The sequence below is a fragment of the Calypte anna genome, chromosome 13 (genome assembly GCF_003957555.1).
Source record: "Calypte anna isolate BGI_N300 chromosome 13, bCalAnn1_v1.p, whole genome shotgun sequence".
NCBI lineage: Eukaryota > Metazoa > Chordata > Aves > Apodiformes > Trochilidae > Calypte > Calypte anna.
Genome location: NC_044259.1, coordinates 14,455,563 through 14,471,286, shown reverse-complemented (window position 1 = coordinate 14,471,286; position 15,724 = coordinate 14,455,563). Strand labels below are relative to the sequence as shown.

Here is a 15,724-nt window from a genome sequence, read left to right as displayed (position 1 = left end):
TGTTCTCTTGTACAGGAATTTCTGTATTGCTTGGTGTTGGTTTTGGTTTTTCGGGTTGTTTTTTTTAAGCAGTTTCTCAAGTGCATTTAAAAACAAACCAAGTGAATCTTCAGGAGAAGGGGAATAATGCTGTTTGTCTCTCACCTTTGGGGTCTCCTCTTTCATCTTTGAAACTGCAACCCACAGATGGTTCTTTTGGTTGAATAAGATGCAAAGTCAGTTGGCCACAGGATCAGGCTTCTGTTTTCTTCTCCTGGGGCCTGACTTTTCTCGAGTTGCTGAGCATGTTTATTTGACACTACAGGATTTATTTTTTTTTCTTGACTAGCTTTTATAATAAATGTCATGGCACATTGGATTGAGGAAAGATCTGTTGTAGGTACATTTTACTTTATCCAAAATATTTTTCACCTGGCTTCATCTCTATTCACTTGTATGTTTAGATGTGGCCAGCTGAATGACTCCAGAATGGGTGCTGAAGTGGGTGTTCAGGAGCCAGAGCTGGTGCTTAGTGCTAGTATTGTGGTTACCCATGCACTGAACCATAATTTCTGCAATAATATCCAGTTAACCCATTTCTGATGCTGTGCTTAATAGTACTGATTTAGTACTTAATAGTACTGAATACTCTGGCATTTTTCTGCTTGTGTACATATTTTTGACCTGTTATGCCATGCTGGGGGTATCCTTGTGACTGCTGGTTTTGCCAGGGTAGGCTTGCAGGAGCAGACCCAGTAAGATTTTGTCTGTGTTCTACTTCTCTGTGCCTTTTAAGTAGGACTTTTTGAGAGCTTTCTAGTTAGCAGATTTTGTGTGCTGCTGGTTTATGATGTTCCTGATCAAGTTTAGTTCATCTGTGCTGCTGATACAGAATTCAGATAGCAATGCCTGGAGGGATTGTATGAGAAGTGTTTGGCCCTGACCATGTTTCCAGTGTAGAGATGGCAGACAGTGAGTGCTGCTTCTGTTGCAGCACATTTGTCTTTAAATCACTTCTAAGTGGAGGGATGGAGAAATTGAATCAGCCAGTACTGTGGTAGTTAAAGATGGAACCTCTTGACTGAATGTTACTTTTCAGTGAAAACTATTTTGGCTTTTGTAGTGTAACTGTTTTCTTGGTTTGGGGCATATTTCTACTTTGCACCAACCACAGCATTAACTAACAACTTTGGCACTACCAGCAAAGAGCCTAGAACAGGCATTTACTGAAGTTCTTTCTGGGTTTGCTTTTATAGTCACTAAGAGAAGGTAGCTTGGGTATTCCTCCTTTGAGGACTTCAGTCTTGCTGGCAGCCAGTCCAGTGCCTTGCCTAAGTATTATGTTCATTTAATTGCATTAGGCATGAAGTAGTTGTACATGAAGGGATGACACTGGGTTATACTATCTATAGGACCAAAGTAAAACTTTCTAGCATGATTGACTGACCAGAGACAAATCTAACAAAACAGCCCATCAGTCAAAAGAATGATGAGACAGTCCATGTGTTTTGATTCAGTATAGAGTTGTTTAAAAAATTATTTTGGGGTTTGCTTGAAGCTGATTGTTTCCCTCCCAGTATTACAGTGTCAGTGTGGGCAGATACTCTTTCTAGTGTAAGCCTAGAGAATATTCAGAGAAATGTGTCAGGCTTTCTCCCTAGTTTGAAATAATTTTGTTCAGGCTGTTGTTTCAGCTGCCCCAAGTGCTTCTTCAAAAGCCAGAGTTGTGACCATCTTTTTTATTTTATTTTTTTTTCAGTTGTGAAGTTTCTGTTTAGGAAGGTTACCCCATTCTGAATTCAAATCAATAGACCAAACCATCAGATTACAACATAATGTTGCTTTATTGTGCTGCTCCATAAATCTGCTTCTTGTGTTTGTTGCAAGCATAACCTTTATGCTTTTGTTTACATTGTAGGAAACACAATTCTAGCAATGAGGTTTTTTTCAGTTAACTCTAAACATCTTTTTATTTTGTTAATTTTAAAATTATTAGGTTTTGCTATGTTATGTTTTAAAGATATTTTTTGCATACTGCTGCTCATATTTCAATAAACAAAACAACAAAACCCACAGATTTTTCTTGATTTCCTTTATCTGTAACTCAGCATGTCTCAAATATTTGTGTAAAAGGGTTGATGGTTGACTTCTTATAACTCTGGTGATGCCTTACCATGGGTGTATTACTCCTCATAGGAACATCATCTTGTGATTTAAAAAACACTTTCCTATAGCTTTTCTGTAATGCAGAAGCTGCAGTGCTCCCAGAAGCAAAGGCTAAATTATTTCATTAACTTGGAGGGGATTTTTCTTGTAGAATGCAGCCAGCCAAAATGGTTTGAATTTGGTGGTATTTATAGAAACATTCAACGTACACAAAAAATGTACATTTGTAAGACTTCAGCAACACTTAAATTATTCTGTTGGGGGTGGTTGGAGTTCTATTTCTGTTTTGTTTTTAAAATTTATTTACCTTTGTGCACAACCATAACATTTTTAAACAGCCATCATTATGTCTGAATGTGTGGAGCTTTAAATTGATGCTCAATACTCTGTTTATTGAAATGAAGGCTGTTCAAATATCTCTTAAACTCAAGTACTGTGCCAGTAAAATAGGAATTTTGGAAAACTTTGGTACACTGTCCTTTTACTGCTTATTAGCCTCTTTTTTTTTTTAAATTGAGGGGGAGAAATCTTGTATACCAAGATACTACAGAAATAGAAGCTGTAATAGTAACTGGTGGTGTGCACAAATGAAAAGAAATATTTTTTCAAATGATTACAAATTATTTCATTAGTTCAAAACTGAAACAAAATGTTTCCATACTGTTGGATCTTCTTGGTGCTCCCTTGGCACCTTGCAATAATACTTTGGGAAGTCCTCTTGTCTCCTTAATAAAAATAGCTTTTTTTCCTCTGAATGTGCAACTCTACCATACTAAGGAGTATCCAATCACTCAGTTAGCAATTTATTTTTTTAAATATATCTTCTGTTACTGTTTTGATGTTTTTGCTTCCAGAACAATGATTGCCATGTAGAGTTCCCAGAAGACTTCCTATGATAGCATTACCTAGATGCATTCTAATTTGTAACATCTCAAATTGTATTGCACTGTTGGCTTTCCAGAAACTTTATAGAGAGACTTGTAATAATAGCTTTATAAGTAAAAAAACCAACCAACCAAACAAGAAATAGTAATCAAAAGTTTTTAATTATTATTTCATAGAATTGAAAAGTTTATCTTAATATTTTTACTCCCTGGGGAATTCAGAGGTATAGCAAGAGCTGATAATTACATTTCCCTGAGTGACTAGCAAAGTACCTTTGAAATGGTTAGTTCATTGCTTTTTTTTCAGAAGAGAAGAAGTTTTGAGCAGAACACACCTCATCCCTCCACATTCCAACTTGCATTATGTGTTAAATGAGTTAGAGGCTACTTCTGGTCACAAGTATCTCACTGGCATTTTGAGTAATTAAATGCTGGGTATCCTTACCCTGTGCCAAGAGAAATCTACCTGCCTGTCCCGGAGTGCTCTCTCTGCCCTGTGCCAGCCTTCTCTGACACCATGCCTAGAAATCCTACCCCTCTTCAAAAGCTTTTGCAGAAATTAGGAAAACTTGGGAAATTCCTTTACTGTGTAGATGTTCTGGTCAGAGGACACTGGTGATTGGAGTCAGTGTGCTAAGTCAGGCTTTTCAAAATAGCTTTCCTGAAGTAAGAACTTGGAATTGTAGAAATGCTGATTCCATTTAACATGCCAAATTCAGTATTTTGGCTGATGTGATGTAGAATGTTTGTTTTCCAGACACTGCTAGCATCAAAAAATGAGTGGGCTACACACTGGCTCATTTCCTTTTAAATCTCAAGCATTGTTAAGCTCCTCATTTAGGATGCAGAGCATTTTTCTGTGTGCACAGAGGCATCTGTGAAAAGTCCCAAAGTACCTGTGAATTGTCAGCCACTCACTTAAATGTAAATGTTTTTAGATACTGCATCATCTTAATGCTCCATTAATACTGTCAAGAGAATTGGCTTATTGCAGAGGAGCATTTTGGAGGCAGGAGCCTTTGCACGTTAGGCTGGTAACATGCCAGGTACATAATCATTCTCCTTAGCTTTGGGGCTCTGTGTATGAACTGAAGTAAAAGAAATGTCACTGTCTGCATTTTTATCCTACAGGTGCAGCAGGGATAGTTCTGTACCTCTGTAGGATGAATTCTTAGTCCAGGCACTCGCAGGTTTAATAGTGAAACAGAACAGTATTTCTGGAAGCAACGTGTTATCTCCAGCTGAATGCAAACCCAAGGGAAAGTCTGGTTCTGAACCTTCCTGTTCTGAAGTTAAGCCTGAGGCTGCAGTTTTGTCAGGTGGTAATGGGTTATAGAGCATGTGGGGGTCCAGTTGAAAGCAAACAGTGCAGTACCAACAACAGTAACACTTGAAATGGGAAAACCCCACAAAACAGTCTTTAGAGTTCATTCTAAAAATGTGGAGGCAACAATTTATCTCAGCAGCACAGTGGTAAATTCTCTTTTATCCAGAATTTTTGCTTTGCTGGCCAGGGAAACAACAAATGAGCCAGCCCAGGTCTACCTGCAAAGCAGGTTTGTACCAGCTCCCCCAGGTCTGTATGGAATTGTCCAACTGTCCTGCTTCCTGCATGGTGCTGACCTGGAGGAAGAGAAGCAGGATGGAAGCAGCAAGACAACACATCCAGAGGGTGGTCATGGGAAGCTGCATTGCTGTGTGTCATCTGGAGCCCACCAGCCTCCTACTCAAGGTACAAGTTGGTTTTGGTGTGGAATGACAAAACTGTCAGGAATTACCAGCTGCTCAGGGGGGATTTCATATTGTCAGGAGGATAAAAGTGAGAGAAAGAGAGAGAGAGAGAAGGAAAAACACTTGCAAAGATGTGACTGTGTGTGTAGTCTGCTTCCTGGGAGATGTTCTCTGTGGATTAATGGATTTAAACCAAACCTTGCTTCTATCTGTAGTTTCCGAGTTAAGGCTCAGAAGAAATTACCTAAAGCTAAATGTGTGCACAGCCCAGGGATACCTTCCTTTCCTCTTCTGAGTCTGAGGTATCTGCTGGTGTTTTAAATGTGCCAAATGCCAGGGAGATAAACCTGGCACTCAAAAGGCTTCAGAGGACAAGGTCAGAGCAGTGCTCAGGCAGGGCCACTGTGACTGGGGAAGCCAAACCTCGCCCCCAGCACATCCATTGGGATCAGATCTGCCCGTGTGTTCCTGTGGATGTGTCAGGAGCAGATTCTTGTCATAGGGAAATGGAGCCAGATGGCCAACTCAGCCTCTTCAGCCCATCTCTGGAATTGCTCTGTAACTTTGGCAGGGCAGAAAAAGCTCAGGAGTGTAACCAACCCCACCTTGTCAGTGTTTGCTGATGGCTTTAAGGAAGTCCTCACCCTCATTCTTAATGGAAGCTGAGCCGGGGAGGACCCTTTGTCTTGGTGATCCCTCTTTTAAAGTGCTGTCCTGGGATAAGGGCTTTTAATTTCTTTTGAAGATGCTTTCAGAGAAAACTCATTAGAACAAGTGCACCCACAAATTGCTGTGGCTCTTGTGGTTTGACAACGGATGAGTGAGCTCCCAATTTTGGGGTGCTCCTGCAGAAGAGCATTTTACTGGAGGCTCCTCCTGGGTTACTCACTCTGTACTAACAGCTTAGGCAGCTGAGTTCAAAAGCATCCGTGGACTAAGAGATTAAAACAAACAGAATGAAGTATAGTAGTAATAATAATTTATAGTAATAATTGGATTTTCTGTTCAGCTTGAATTTGGGGCCTGGTGAAAGACTATTTAAAATTAAAATGTCATTAATAGACCTTCCTTTTGCAATAGGAACAATTCTGGGTATTGATGAGAGCAGCATAAGGCATGCATAAAAGCTTTCCCAGTAAATCAGAACTCTAATCATGACATCTTCTTCTGGGGTATTAATCCAACTGTAGGCAGTAGGGAAAGAATTAGGGTTATTCTGGAACATTTAAATGAAGTACAGTAAGGTGCAGTGCAGCGTCTGCTTTATCCAGTTCTGAGGCTTTTGCCAGCAGAAAGTCTCAAGCCAAACTAAATCAGGCTGCTAGGTGAAAGCAAACTGGTTTTGAAAATAAATAAGAAAAAACAGATTTGATAAAACTTGATTTATTCAAAAAGGGCTGAGGTAAACACACTTGAATTTAGTCTTGCTTTCTCAGAGCCATTTCTTGGAATTACACCAGTTAAATTTGATTCAGAGGAGATAAAATTGGCTACCTATTGAGGAATAAAATACTTAAGCCTGTTATGTAGTATTTTAACTTACTCGAGCATAATAAAACATGGTAACCAAGACAATGTCATGGAAGTGCTGTCAACTGTGCAATTTCTGTGTAAAAAAAGCTTGCAAACAGGCTCCCATATATACAATAATTTCTGTATGCTTGAGTGCAAGCCTTTACATGTGTGTAATTGCATTGTAAAATCTCATTTGGATTAAATAAATTATATACATACAGACAGACAGCACTTCTGCTGTACTCTCCATTTTAAGAACTGATTTAGACGTGCAGCATCGGTCACCACTTGAACCCCATTCTTCTGATAAATGATCCACTTGCCAAAACTGGAGCAAAACCAGGTTTTTATTGTTCATTGTAGGATTGTTCATTGTTCTGGGGTTCATGCAGTTTGATCTGGAATTGTGCCATAACTGCAAGTTTATTAAAACCCAAAATCTATAAAATAGGATGCCTGCCAACAAGGTTGAGCAGAGGCTCTTAGAACAAAATCAGATAGATAGTAATTTAAACTGGTGGGTTTTTCCAGTGATCAGTGTTGAATCAAACTGTTGCCATATTAATAAAGGGTGCTGTTAATTGTTCTCAATTTATATGAAAAGCCAGGATTGGGCATATTGTGCATTAAAGTAGCTGCTTCTATAAAACTGTGTTTGTGGCTTTCAGAAGTTATCACTTCACCTACTGAACTCAGAGCACTCTGCTCTTCCCTTTCATTAGTTTACATGCTATTAGTGATATTTATTTTCTCTCCTTCCTTCTCCCTACCCTGATTATTTTATTTTCATGCCATGGCAAATAATTTCCTTTGTAGCTTAAGAAAGTTGAAAATGCATTCCGTAGTTATTTAGTGTTTCACATAAATGGTAACTTAAAACCAGTTCGATGGTGCAATAAAACATCAAAGCCACCCTTAACAGCATCATAATCAAAGTCTAAATAAATGTTTTTCATTTTTTTACTCCTGCCTGGCAGGACTCCCACTGCATTACCACGCAGCTTCAGAAGCAGTTGAGAGAAATGGGTCTGGAAAGTAAACTCGTATCCTCACCGTGGAGCTGTTAGGTAAATATACTGATTTTTTACATTTGATGCTATGGTCTCATAAACATGGGTAACAAGCTCCACCAGATGCCCAAATCAGAGATTGTTTTAAATGCAAATATCCTTGTATGGACACTGAATGGGTGGATGATGACATTTGCATACATATAGAGCTTAATCTGGAATCAGGAGGCATTTTTTTGCACAAAACTCTCTACATTTGCTAAAGCATTCTCTCTTTAGTTCATAACAAAGCTTTTTTTATTTACAGCTATTCCCCTTTGCACACAGTATTTTTCAGCAATCCTTTTTCAGCCTGTGGCTCTGAAGAGGGTGACATCCCTTGCCTGGCATATGGTGACAAAGCCTCCTTGCCCAGCCTTTCTGGTGCCTTCTCCTCTTGTAAAGCCCCAGTTGCTCTCCAGTGTCAGACAGCTTGTGTCCTCCACGGGCTCCTGGCTTCTCGGAGCGATCTGTCGTAAGGAAGAGTAGCAAAAAAAGAGTTTTTCAGCTGACAGTTGATGAAGAGCACAATGAGGGTCACAGTCAAGAGCAGGAAGAAAAACAGAATGATGTAAGTCACCAGGTCGGGTTTGTTTATTTCCCCTTCTTTTAACACCCTGGCTGTCGACAGGTAAAAAGTAGAGGAGCTCACGGGTCTGGGGGTGCCGCTCAGGTAGGGAGTGTTGGTCTGAATGATGAGGTGAGCTTCAGTGGCACTGGTTGAATTTAGCAGTTCACTATACATGTTCTTGCTTAATTTTCCTCCACGGTAGAAGTAAAGCAGGAGTGCAAACGCAGTCAGTCGTTGGCATAGGAAAGAAACAAAGTTTCTGCTTGCAAAGGGCTGAAAATCAGCTGCATTTTGTCTTTAAAAAAAAAAAAAAAAAAGACAAATTAATTCCCTTTCATGGCTCGGTGACTTTGTTTAAATCTTCACTCATATTTACAGCCTTCATCCACAAATACCAATCAAAAATTATACAGGTACCTCGTGTCCTGGCCCTCGTTCCCTTCTTTTCCTTTTTTTCCCCCACTTTCTTTTGCGGGAATATCCTGGATCATCTGCTGGTCAGCCGGGATGGGCTAGAAACTCCGGAGCCTGCTGGGAGCTCCGCATGGGAAGATGCTCTGCTCACCCCAGCCCCGGGGCCGGCAGCTGGGCAGAGAGGAGCCAAGGTTTGGGCTGTCAGCACTCACTGTCCGTGTAGGGAAGGCACGGTGGGTTTCCAGCTGATTTTCCCAAGTGAGATGCTCACAAATCCGGGGTTAAATGGCATCTGCAGGGAGAGGCGGCTGCTGCTTTGCCATCCGGCTGGATTTGCTGCCGCCGGGCTCTGCCTCGGGAGGCTCCGTGCTGTTGAAATCCTGGTGCTGCGAAGCATGAATTGACTTTCTTAATCCCAGTTAACAGCACTCTGCGGAACCAGTGTTAAGAAGCTGAGCTTTCTCCTGGAGCTTTCCAGGCAATCCTTTCGATTGCTTTGAGAAAAAAAAAAAAACAACAAAACAAACAATGTCCCTTCGTATTAAAAAGAAAAAAAAAGCACATCAAAAAAGCCTCTTTGGGAATGGGAGAGGGGTTGATTCTTTGGAAAGCCCCTCTCTTAGCCGAGCTGCGAGGTGGGACTCGGCAGGGTTCTATCACTGACTTTTTCCCCAAGACAGAAGCTCCGCTGCAGCGTCACTTGGTGCCGTGGAACGGGGAGAGCTGCGTGGTGGTGCCGACCAGCGCTGCAGCCCGGGGTGCAGCTGGCACTGACACGATGCTCAAAAGGGAAGAGATCTTCTGAAAAAGCCTCCTGAGTGCCTGAGGCTCTGGCTGGAGGTTTCGAGCTGGGGGAGGGCAGCAGAGAACGGGACAAAAAGATTAAAATTGCACCAAAACCCTTTCTTTCTTCCTCACACTTCTATTGTTAACATCTAGAATAATCAGAAAATGCTTTCCCCCCCCCCCCGTTTTTCCCTTTTCTCTTTGATGTGGTCCCCAGCACCCTCTCCAGCCTGAAAATTAGCATGTTAATTTTTTTTTTTTTCCTTTTTCCTTTTTAACATCAAATCGCTTTTATACTGCTATTAGCTGCTGGCTGCTTGCCAGCTTGCTCTCGCAATCCCTCACTCCCCTGCGTCAGATCAACCCTCTTAATACTTTTTATTTTAAGGCACTGCAACTTGAAAAAGATCAGTGGACAGGGTCGGGGGGAGAGAGGAACAAGGAAGAGAGGAGCACTTGGTAACTGGGCAGAGAAATGGGTGAAACATCTCAAATCCCAGGATGCTGATCCAAGTAAGTGCTAAAGCTGCTTATGATGAGATATTGCAGCCAGAGGTCCCGGGTGGTTAAACGTTTCAATTAGCATAATAAATGCTTCTGCTGGGAGAGGGGGAACGGAGAGAGGGGAAATTTTCTGGTCAGTTAGGTTTAAATAAAATGAAAGAAAGTCTCTGCTAGAGGGCAACACTCTGAGGCCCTGGTCAGCGTGTTCCTCATCTCCTGCCAAGCTCCAGGTGCTCCAGGTAAACCCATTGTGCCTTCAAAGAGGCTGCTGGGGTGGTTGAAGGCTGTGACATCCCTGTTCACATCCTTCTGCACCCATCCTCAGAAAATCCACCGTGATGTTTATCTCCAAGTCTTGGGGACCTTTTGAAATCCCAAGGAGCTTTTCCTCTAAAGCTTTGCTGCTGTTTCTTTCTTTTTTTCTTTTTCCCCTTTTTCAGCCAAAGTGAGTTGATTCTTGCATGGCTGAGGGGCTTTCCTTGCCTGTATCTAATGCTCCTCTTGGGGACAGGTCTCATGCCTGCAGAGCCACAGGAGTTACACCTATTTACTCTGTGTGAGTCCAAAGAACAGGGCATGGAGGCAGCCAGGCAGCACAGGGCTTGGAAAAAATCAACAGTGTCATAAAAAGCTAATATAGTTTGCAACTGTTTTACCTACCATGCCTCCTTGAAATAGGAGTGTTTGTGAGCAGCAGCACAAGGTGACTGGCTGGAAGGCTGAGTGTCTTCCCAGGACCATCCTTCAGCTGTCACTTTCCTTAACTGGTTTTAGCCAAAATTTGCATATTTTTGTTTGTTTGTTTGCCTGACTGTTTTTAATTAGTCTGTAGAAAAAGCAGGAAGGCAACTGGGGGCCGAGCCCTATAAACAGAGTGGACAGCCTTAGTGTTTCACAGACTTTAGCATAAAAGTTTGTTATAAACAGCTTCCCTGCAAACATTACCAGCTCTGCAGGGGGAAGGAAAAATACTACAAAGGATGCACGTGAATCTCATAGTCGTGGGTGCATTTTTGCACAGCACAGAAGTGTGGGTTTTGGCAGCCCTGTGGTGCTCCGTTGATGGTTCAGAGCCAAACCAGGCAGAAATGGAGAAGGAAGAGCTCTGCCAGGGTGACTCCTCTATGGCCACGGGCTCCTTCTTTACCTCCTTCCTTCCATCCTGCAGGAATCATTCCCCTGAGCCACTGGAAGTGTCCCTGGAGGTGGATGGGATGGTGACATCGATGGGACAGACACCTCACTGCTGGGAGGGGACAAATGGGCTGTTTGCTCTGCCAGGTCAGTGCCTCCATGCAACCTTGGGTGAACCTCTACACCCAGACCCCTTTTTCTTACCCCTGTTCCTGTGCATGCTGCACTCAGGCACAGAGCTGAGCTCTTCTCTCAGTTGTTTTGTTTGGTTTTTTGTTTGTTTATTTTTTTTCCTCTTTTCCTTCTACAAAATGTTATATCTCATTCTTGGAAGATTTCTGCTCTGAAGATGGAATAGTTCAGTGCTGGTGCTTTGGGTTGAGGGCTGTTGCTGATGCTCGTGGCTCAGCCACCCAGCACTGGGGGAAATCCTCTGGGTGGTTTTCAGCTGCCCCCTGTGTACACTGGCTTGGGAGTGCATTCAATTTCTCCTGGATTTTTTTTGCCTGGCTGGCTAAAGCTGATAAAGAGACTGATGAGAAGCCCTAGGAGTAAATCAGATGTGTTTTTTGCAGCTCTGTATCCACGCTAAATCCTAAAAAGCTAAATTGCAGTAAATTACCTTCATTGTAAAAGTAAGAACTGATTTTTTGTCTTTGCTCTCCTTAATTTGGAAGGGATTTAAAAATCTTTGGTTCCTTGTAATTTTTCCTCATTAAATTAGTATGTAATAATTGCCTTATGGTTGTTTGTTCTCTTTTTTTTTTTTTTTTTTAAGGATTCCAGCATTTAATGACTTGTTTCAACAGTGGTTTATTGTACACTGGCAATGGTACTGCAATGACAGAGTCTCTACCACTGGCTGGAGTTTAAAAATAATGAACCTTTGAGTGTTGAGCATCCTGGTGTGTTTGGAAGCTGGGTCAGCACTGCTGGCCCTGGTGGCACCATGGGGACAAGTCCCAGGGCGGCTGGTGAGGCTATCTCACCTTTCCATATGGATGTTTCTTCCCCAAACTACATTCAAGAGCAAAAAGTTCATCTTGGAGCTGCTGGAACCTCCTGGAGCCCCAGCTGACCCAAGGAATTTATTGATGGTTGTGGTGACTTTGTGGCCTGATTTTGGTCCAGTCCTGCAGCAGTGTGAAATAAACAGCAACAGAAACAGGTGAAAGAAGAGAGAACAGAGCTTGTAACCCTCAGCTCCACCTTGCTGTTGCTCTCTGGGCTGGCAGGCCACTGCCTTTGCTTTAAAAATCCTTCAGCAAAGCTCCCACCCAGCTCAATGCAAATCTTAGCGGGTGGGAATGCTGGAGCCTTTCTGCATTGCCACGCTGGTAAATAATGCATGATCTCTTTTTCATACGCTTGTGCAACCCCTACCACGATAAATATCAACCCAGGGAAATGAAAGTGGAAAGAATCATTCTCTTTCTCAGTCATGCAACCATTTACAACCTGCATTATGATCCTTCTGCTCTTTGGAGTGAGAGGCAGGAGGGGGGGATGTTTCTATTAGCAGACCACAGTGAGTCAAATCATGGCTGTGACTTCTCAGTGCTGCAGAAAAGCAGCCTTAAAACCACATACAGGAAGGAAAATAAAAATAATATCCAGAGATTATTTCCTTTTTAAATCTCTCAAAAGGAAATACTTGCAGCTTAGATAATGAGGGTGTAGGAGCATGAAACTAAGCACGAGACACCTAAATCAGGGGTCTTGGTGCTTCAATATGAGGCTGGATGCCTGAAGAAGATGTCCTGAGTGCAGAGATGTCCTGAAATTATTTTGTTTCAGAAGAGCTTGCATGTGCTACTTAAAACCAGCTTCCAACATTTGGTTTTTCAGGGCATGGTTTGCACCAGTGAAAGAAGAAGCAGTTGCAAAGTTTCCAGAGAAGTCTGTGAAAAAGGGAGCAACAAGCAACAAGCATCCTGTACTTCTGCCATCCAGGTAAGCTTTGTCACTGCCACTGGACTTGGGGAAATGCCTCCTGTTTTTCCATCACCAATCCTCCATGATGCAGCACCTCGACAGAGCTTCCAAGGGGTTTTGCAGTGCTAGGAGCTTCAGACAGAGTGAAAGGGTTTGTGACTCTGTGTAGTAGATAAGTGGATTCCTTGTGTCCTGAAAAAAAACCCCTCTTGTTTCTCTCTTTGCAACAGCTTTCTGGGTGTATACAGAAGGGAAAGCCCAGCTGAGGTTCCTGCAGCCGGGAGTAGGAGGGTGGGCAGCTGGTTGTGCTCCAGATGCTCCAGGGGATGGATGTAACATCAGCACATCCAGACATGAAGCAGGAGGATGTGTTAGAAGTAAAAGCAAAAGATATAACTGTAGAATAAAGTTGTCTTTTTACTTTCTTTGCCTAAACTGGGTCACAAGGGACTGGTGAGCAGATCTGGGTGCAAAAGGGGACACCAATGCTCTGGGCAGATGCAAGGGTTTCCATGGATCACCACAGATCCTCAGACAGACATGGGCTGCTGCTCTGTTGGGTACCTGGACATGTTGGCTTGGGCCAGTATTAGTTCTATCTCTGCAGCATGGTGGTGCTCCCTGGGGCTGGTTCATCACAGGGCTCTTTTGTTGGCTGAGTCTGTCTTTATGCATGGCTTCTTTCTTGTACAACTCATCTGTCTGGTGTCAGGAATTTTCTCTCCTTTTTTGCAGGCATCTGGATATGGTCTGGCAGTGATGGGAAGCTGTGGCTGTTCTTATTAGACAGCAGGTTGGGTAGACAGGGTTCCTCTGCTTATTGATTTTTGCTTTGCAGCTTTTTCTTTTAGGCTCTATATTGATTGTAAATTATGAGGACAATAAACAGCAAATAATGAGAGTGAGTAATTAAATGTGGGTGTTCTGCTAGACACACACATGGAGGTTTCTTTTACAGACCAGGACTCTGCCTCCCTGCACATCTGCCAGGCCTGGGTATTTCTTATCAGGGTGTCTATTTTGCAACCTTCCTTCATGGTTTTAAAACTGGACTTGACAAAGCTTCCTCACCCTGCAGGGGTCCAGAGGATTAATGGCTGAAGATGTCAGGGTGCTCTGATATGGTAAAAATTAAAAAAAACCCAAAAAACAAAATCAAAAGAATCATCCAAAACAGGGTGGAAGAGGGAGCTGAACCCTGGTACTGATGGAGCTGAAATTTCAATAGGTGTTGGCACTCTCTCACTTTGGAGTTTTAGATAAACTTTATTATGGGAAGCAGCAGACCATGAGTGTGGCTGGCTGCTGCTTTAAGGCATATTTTCATCTATGACTTTAAAAAAAAAACATTACAGGAAAATTGAACACTGTGTTCCTCAGCAGGCCAGGGAATTGGGGAGTTTAATTGTTTGTGTGCTGCTTCATACAGAAAACCAGTTTTATAATTTCTAATTTGTCATTCATAACAGTCTAACTCCACAAATGACATTGTTTTTAACTCAGAGGTCTCTTTTTGCTGTTATGATATCAACCTTTTGTAAAATCCACAGAGCACCTCTGGATGAGGTGACTTATCTGCCCATGGCAGGGGATGGGGCTGCCTTGTTTGCTCTCAGTCCTCAACAGAGCCAAGGTTTCCATCAGTTTTGGCCTCATCTCTCAAACCAAAGTCATGTAGGACAGCAGAGCAAAATTATTTGTTTCCATTTTTTGGTATTAAATATGTAATTCAGAAAAGCAACCTTTTGGGGTTATGTTGTTTTGGGGTTTGTTTTGTTTTGCTTGTTTTGGTTTGGTTTTCTGTTCTCCCAAATTATCTGTAGATGTACAAGGAAAGGGTAAAGTTGCAGTTTCAAGTCTTGGGGAGAAAAAGGCTCATGGACTTGTACATCAGGTTTCTGTGTCTATTTATTCTTCTTCTGTGATGGAGTCTGAATCCTGGAGAAGGACTTGGCACGTATCATCACTCTATATTTGGGTTCCATCTCTTTATGTAAGAGCTTATGCAGTGGCCCAGCCTTGGATCAGATGAAATCTGTCAGGTTTTGCTGTGTTCCAGATTTTTAAGGCTCCCCACTAATCTTGGAGCACCCTCTCCTTTTGTGGAAAGTATGATTTACTTTAGGTTTTTTACTTTAGGGTTTTTTTTAGAAGAAAGAGGGAAGCCAAGATGCCAGGCAGGGATGACAAGAGACCTGAGAGCAGCAAGACCAGCTGGCAACATCTGTTGGAGGGGAAGCCATTCTTAATCATCTTCTTGGTCCTCCTGTTAGCATGACTTGACCTAGAAAATCCTCTCCACCATTAATTCTGGTGGCTCAATATCTTTGGTTCTCTTTGCCTAAGATTTGCAAGGTAGCTGCCCACATTTGCCAAGTGGAATTGAGCTGCAGCATGTTTGAAGAGTCCTTACTTAGGGAAGCCTTGGAGAGATGCTTCATTATGGGGTAGGGGCTCATCTGTGACTCTGCAGCATCCCAGTGGTCACCGGGCACCCCCAGGGGAAACTGTAAAATGCTTCAGCAAAGAGGATCTGAAACTCAGGTTTATTGAACAGACTTAGAAAGAGAATCTATCAGGATGTGACAAGGGTTATTTGAATAATTTAAAATCTTATTGCTGCTGGAACATCTGTTCTCTCATGGAACAAGAAAATTGGTTTTAATTTCGATGCTATAAGCTCATGGAAATAAATTTGAAAAGCTTGAAAACCAGTATCAGTTAGGGTAACATTATCTTTTTCACATCTATAGCAGTGCTCAGGAAAGGAAAACTGCATGAAATACAAAGCAAATAAAAATGTCAGCCTCTTGAAATATTTGCAACTAATTCCTCCACCTCTTAATGAGAAAGACTTCACCTGACTTGTGACTTTACAGAGAAAAGCAGTGTTATCAAGTGCTGTATCTTTTTGAGAAGATCTTACAAGTCCTGTTCCTTGCCTAGATACAGGCAAATACGTTCCAATTGTAGATTAATTAGTTCTCAACCTATGCTGGTGGGAAATCTAGTAGGGTATTGTTATTAAAATTCATGCTTTATAATCAGTGCAGTTA

General features: G+C 42.1%; 1 protein-coding gene across 1 annotated transcript; it reads right to left on the bottom strand.

Annotated features, from left to right (window-relative positions):
• Positions 1 to 6,131: 6,131 nt before the first annotated feature.
• On the bottom strand, positions 6,132 to 9,180 carry SMIM32 (small integral membrane protein 32). Its single transcript, XM_030459086.1, has 2 exons — positions 8,313 to 9,180; positions 6,132 to 8,190 (listed from the first exon to the last, which is right to left on the bottom strand). The coding sequence occupies exons 1-2, from the start codon at positions 8,384 to 8,386 to the stop codon at positions 7,749 to 7,751; spliced, it is 516 nt and encodes a 171-aa protein (XP_030314946.1). The 5' UTR covers positions 8,387 to 9,180; the 3' UTR covers positions 6,132 to 7,748.
• Positions 9,181 to 15,724: the final 6,544 nt, after the last annotated feature.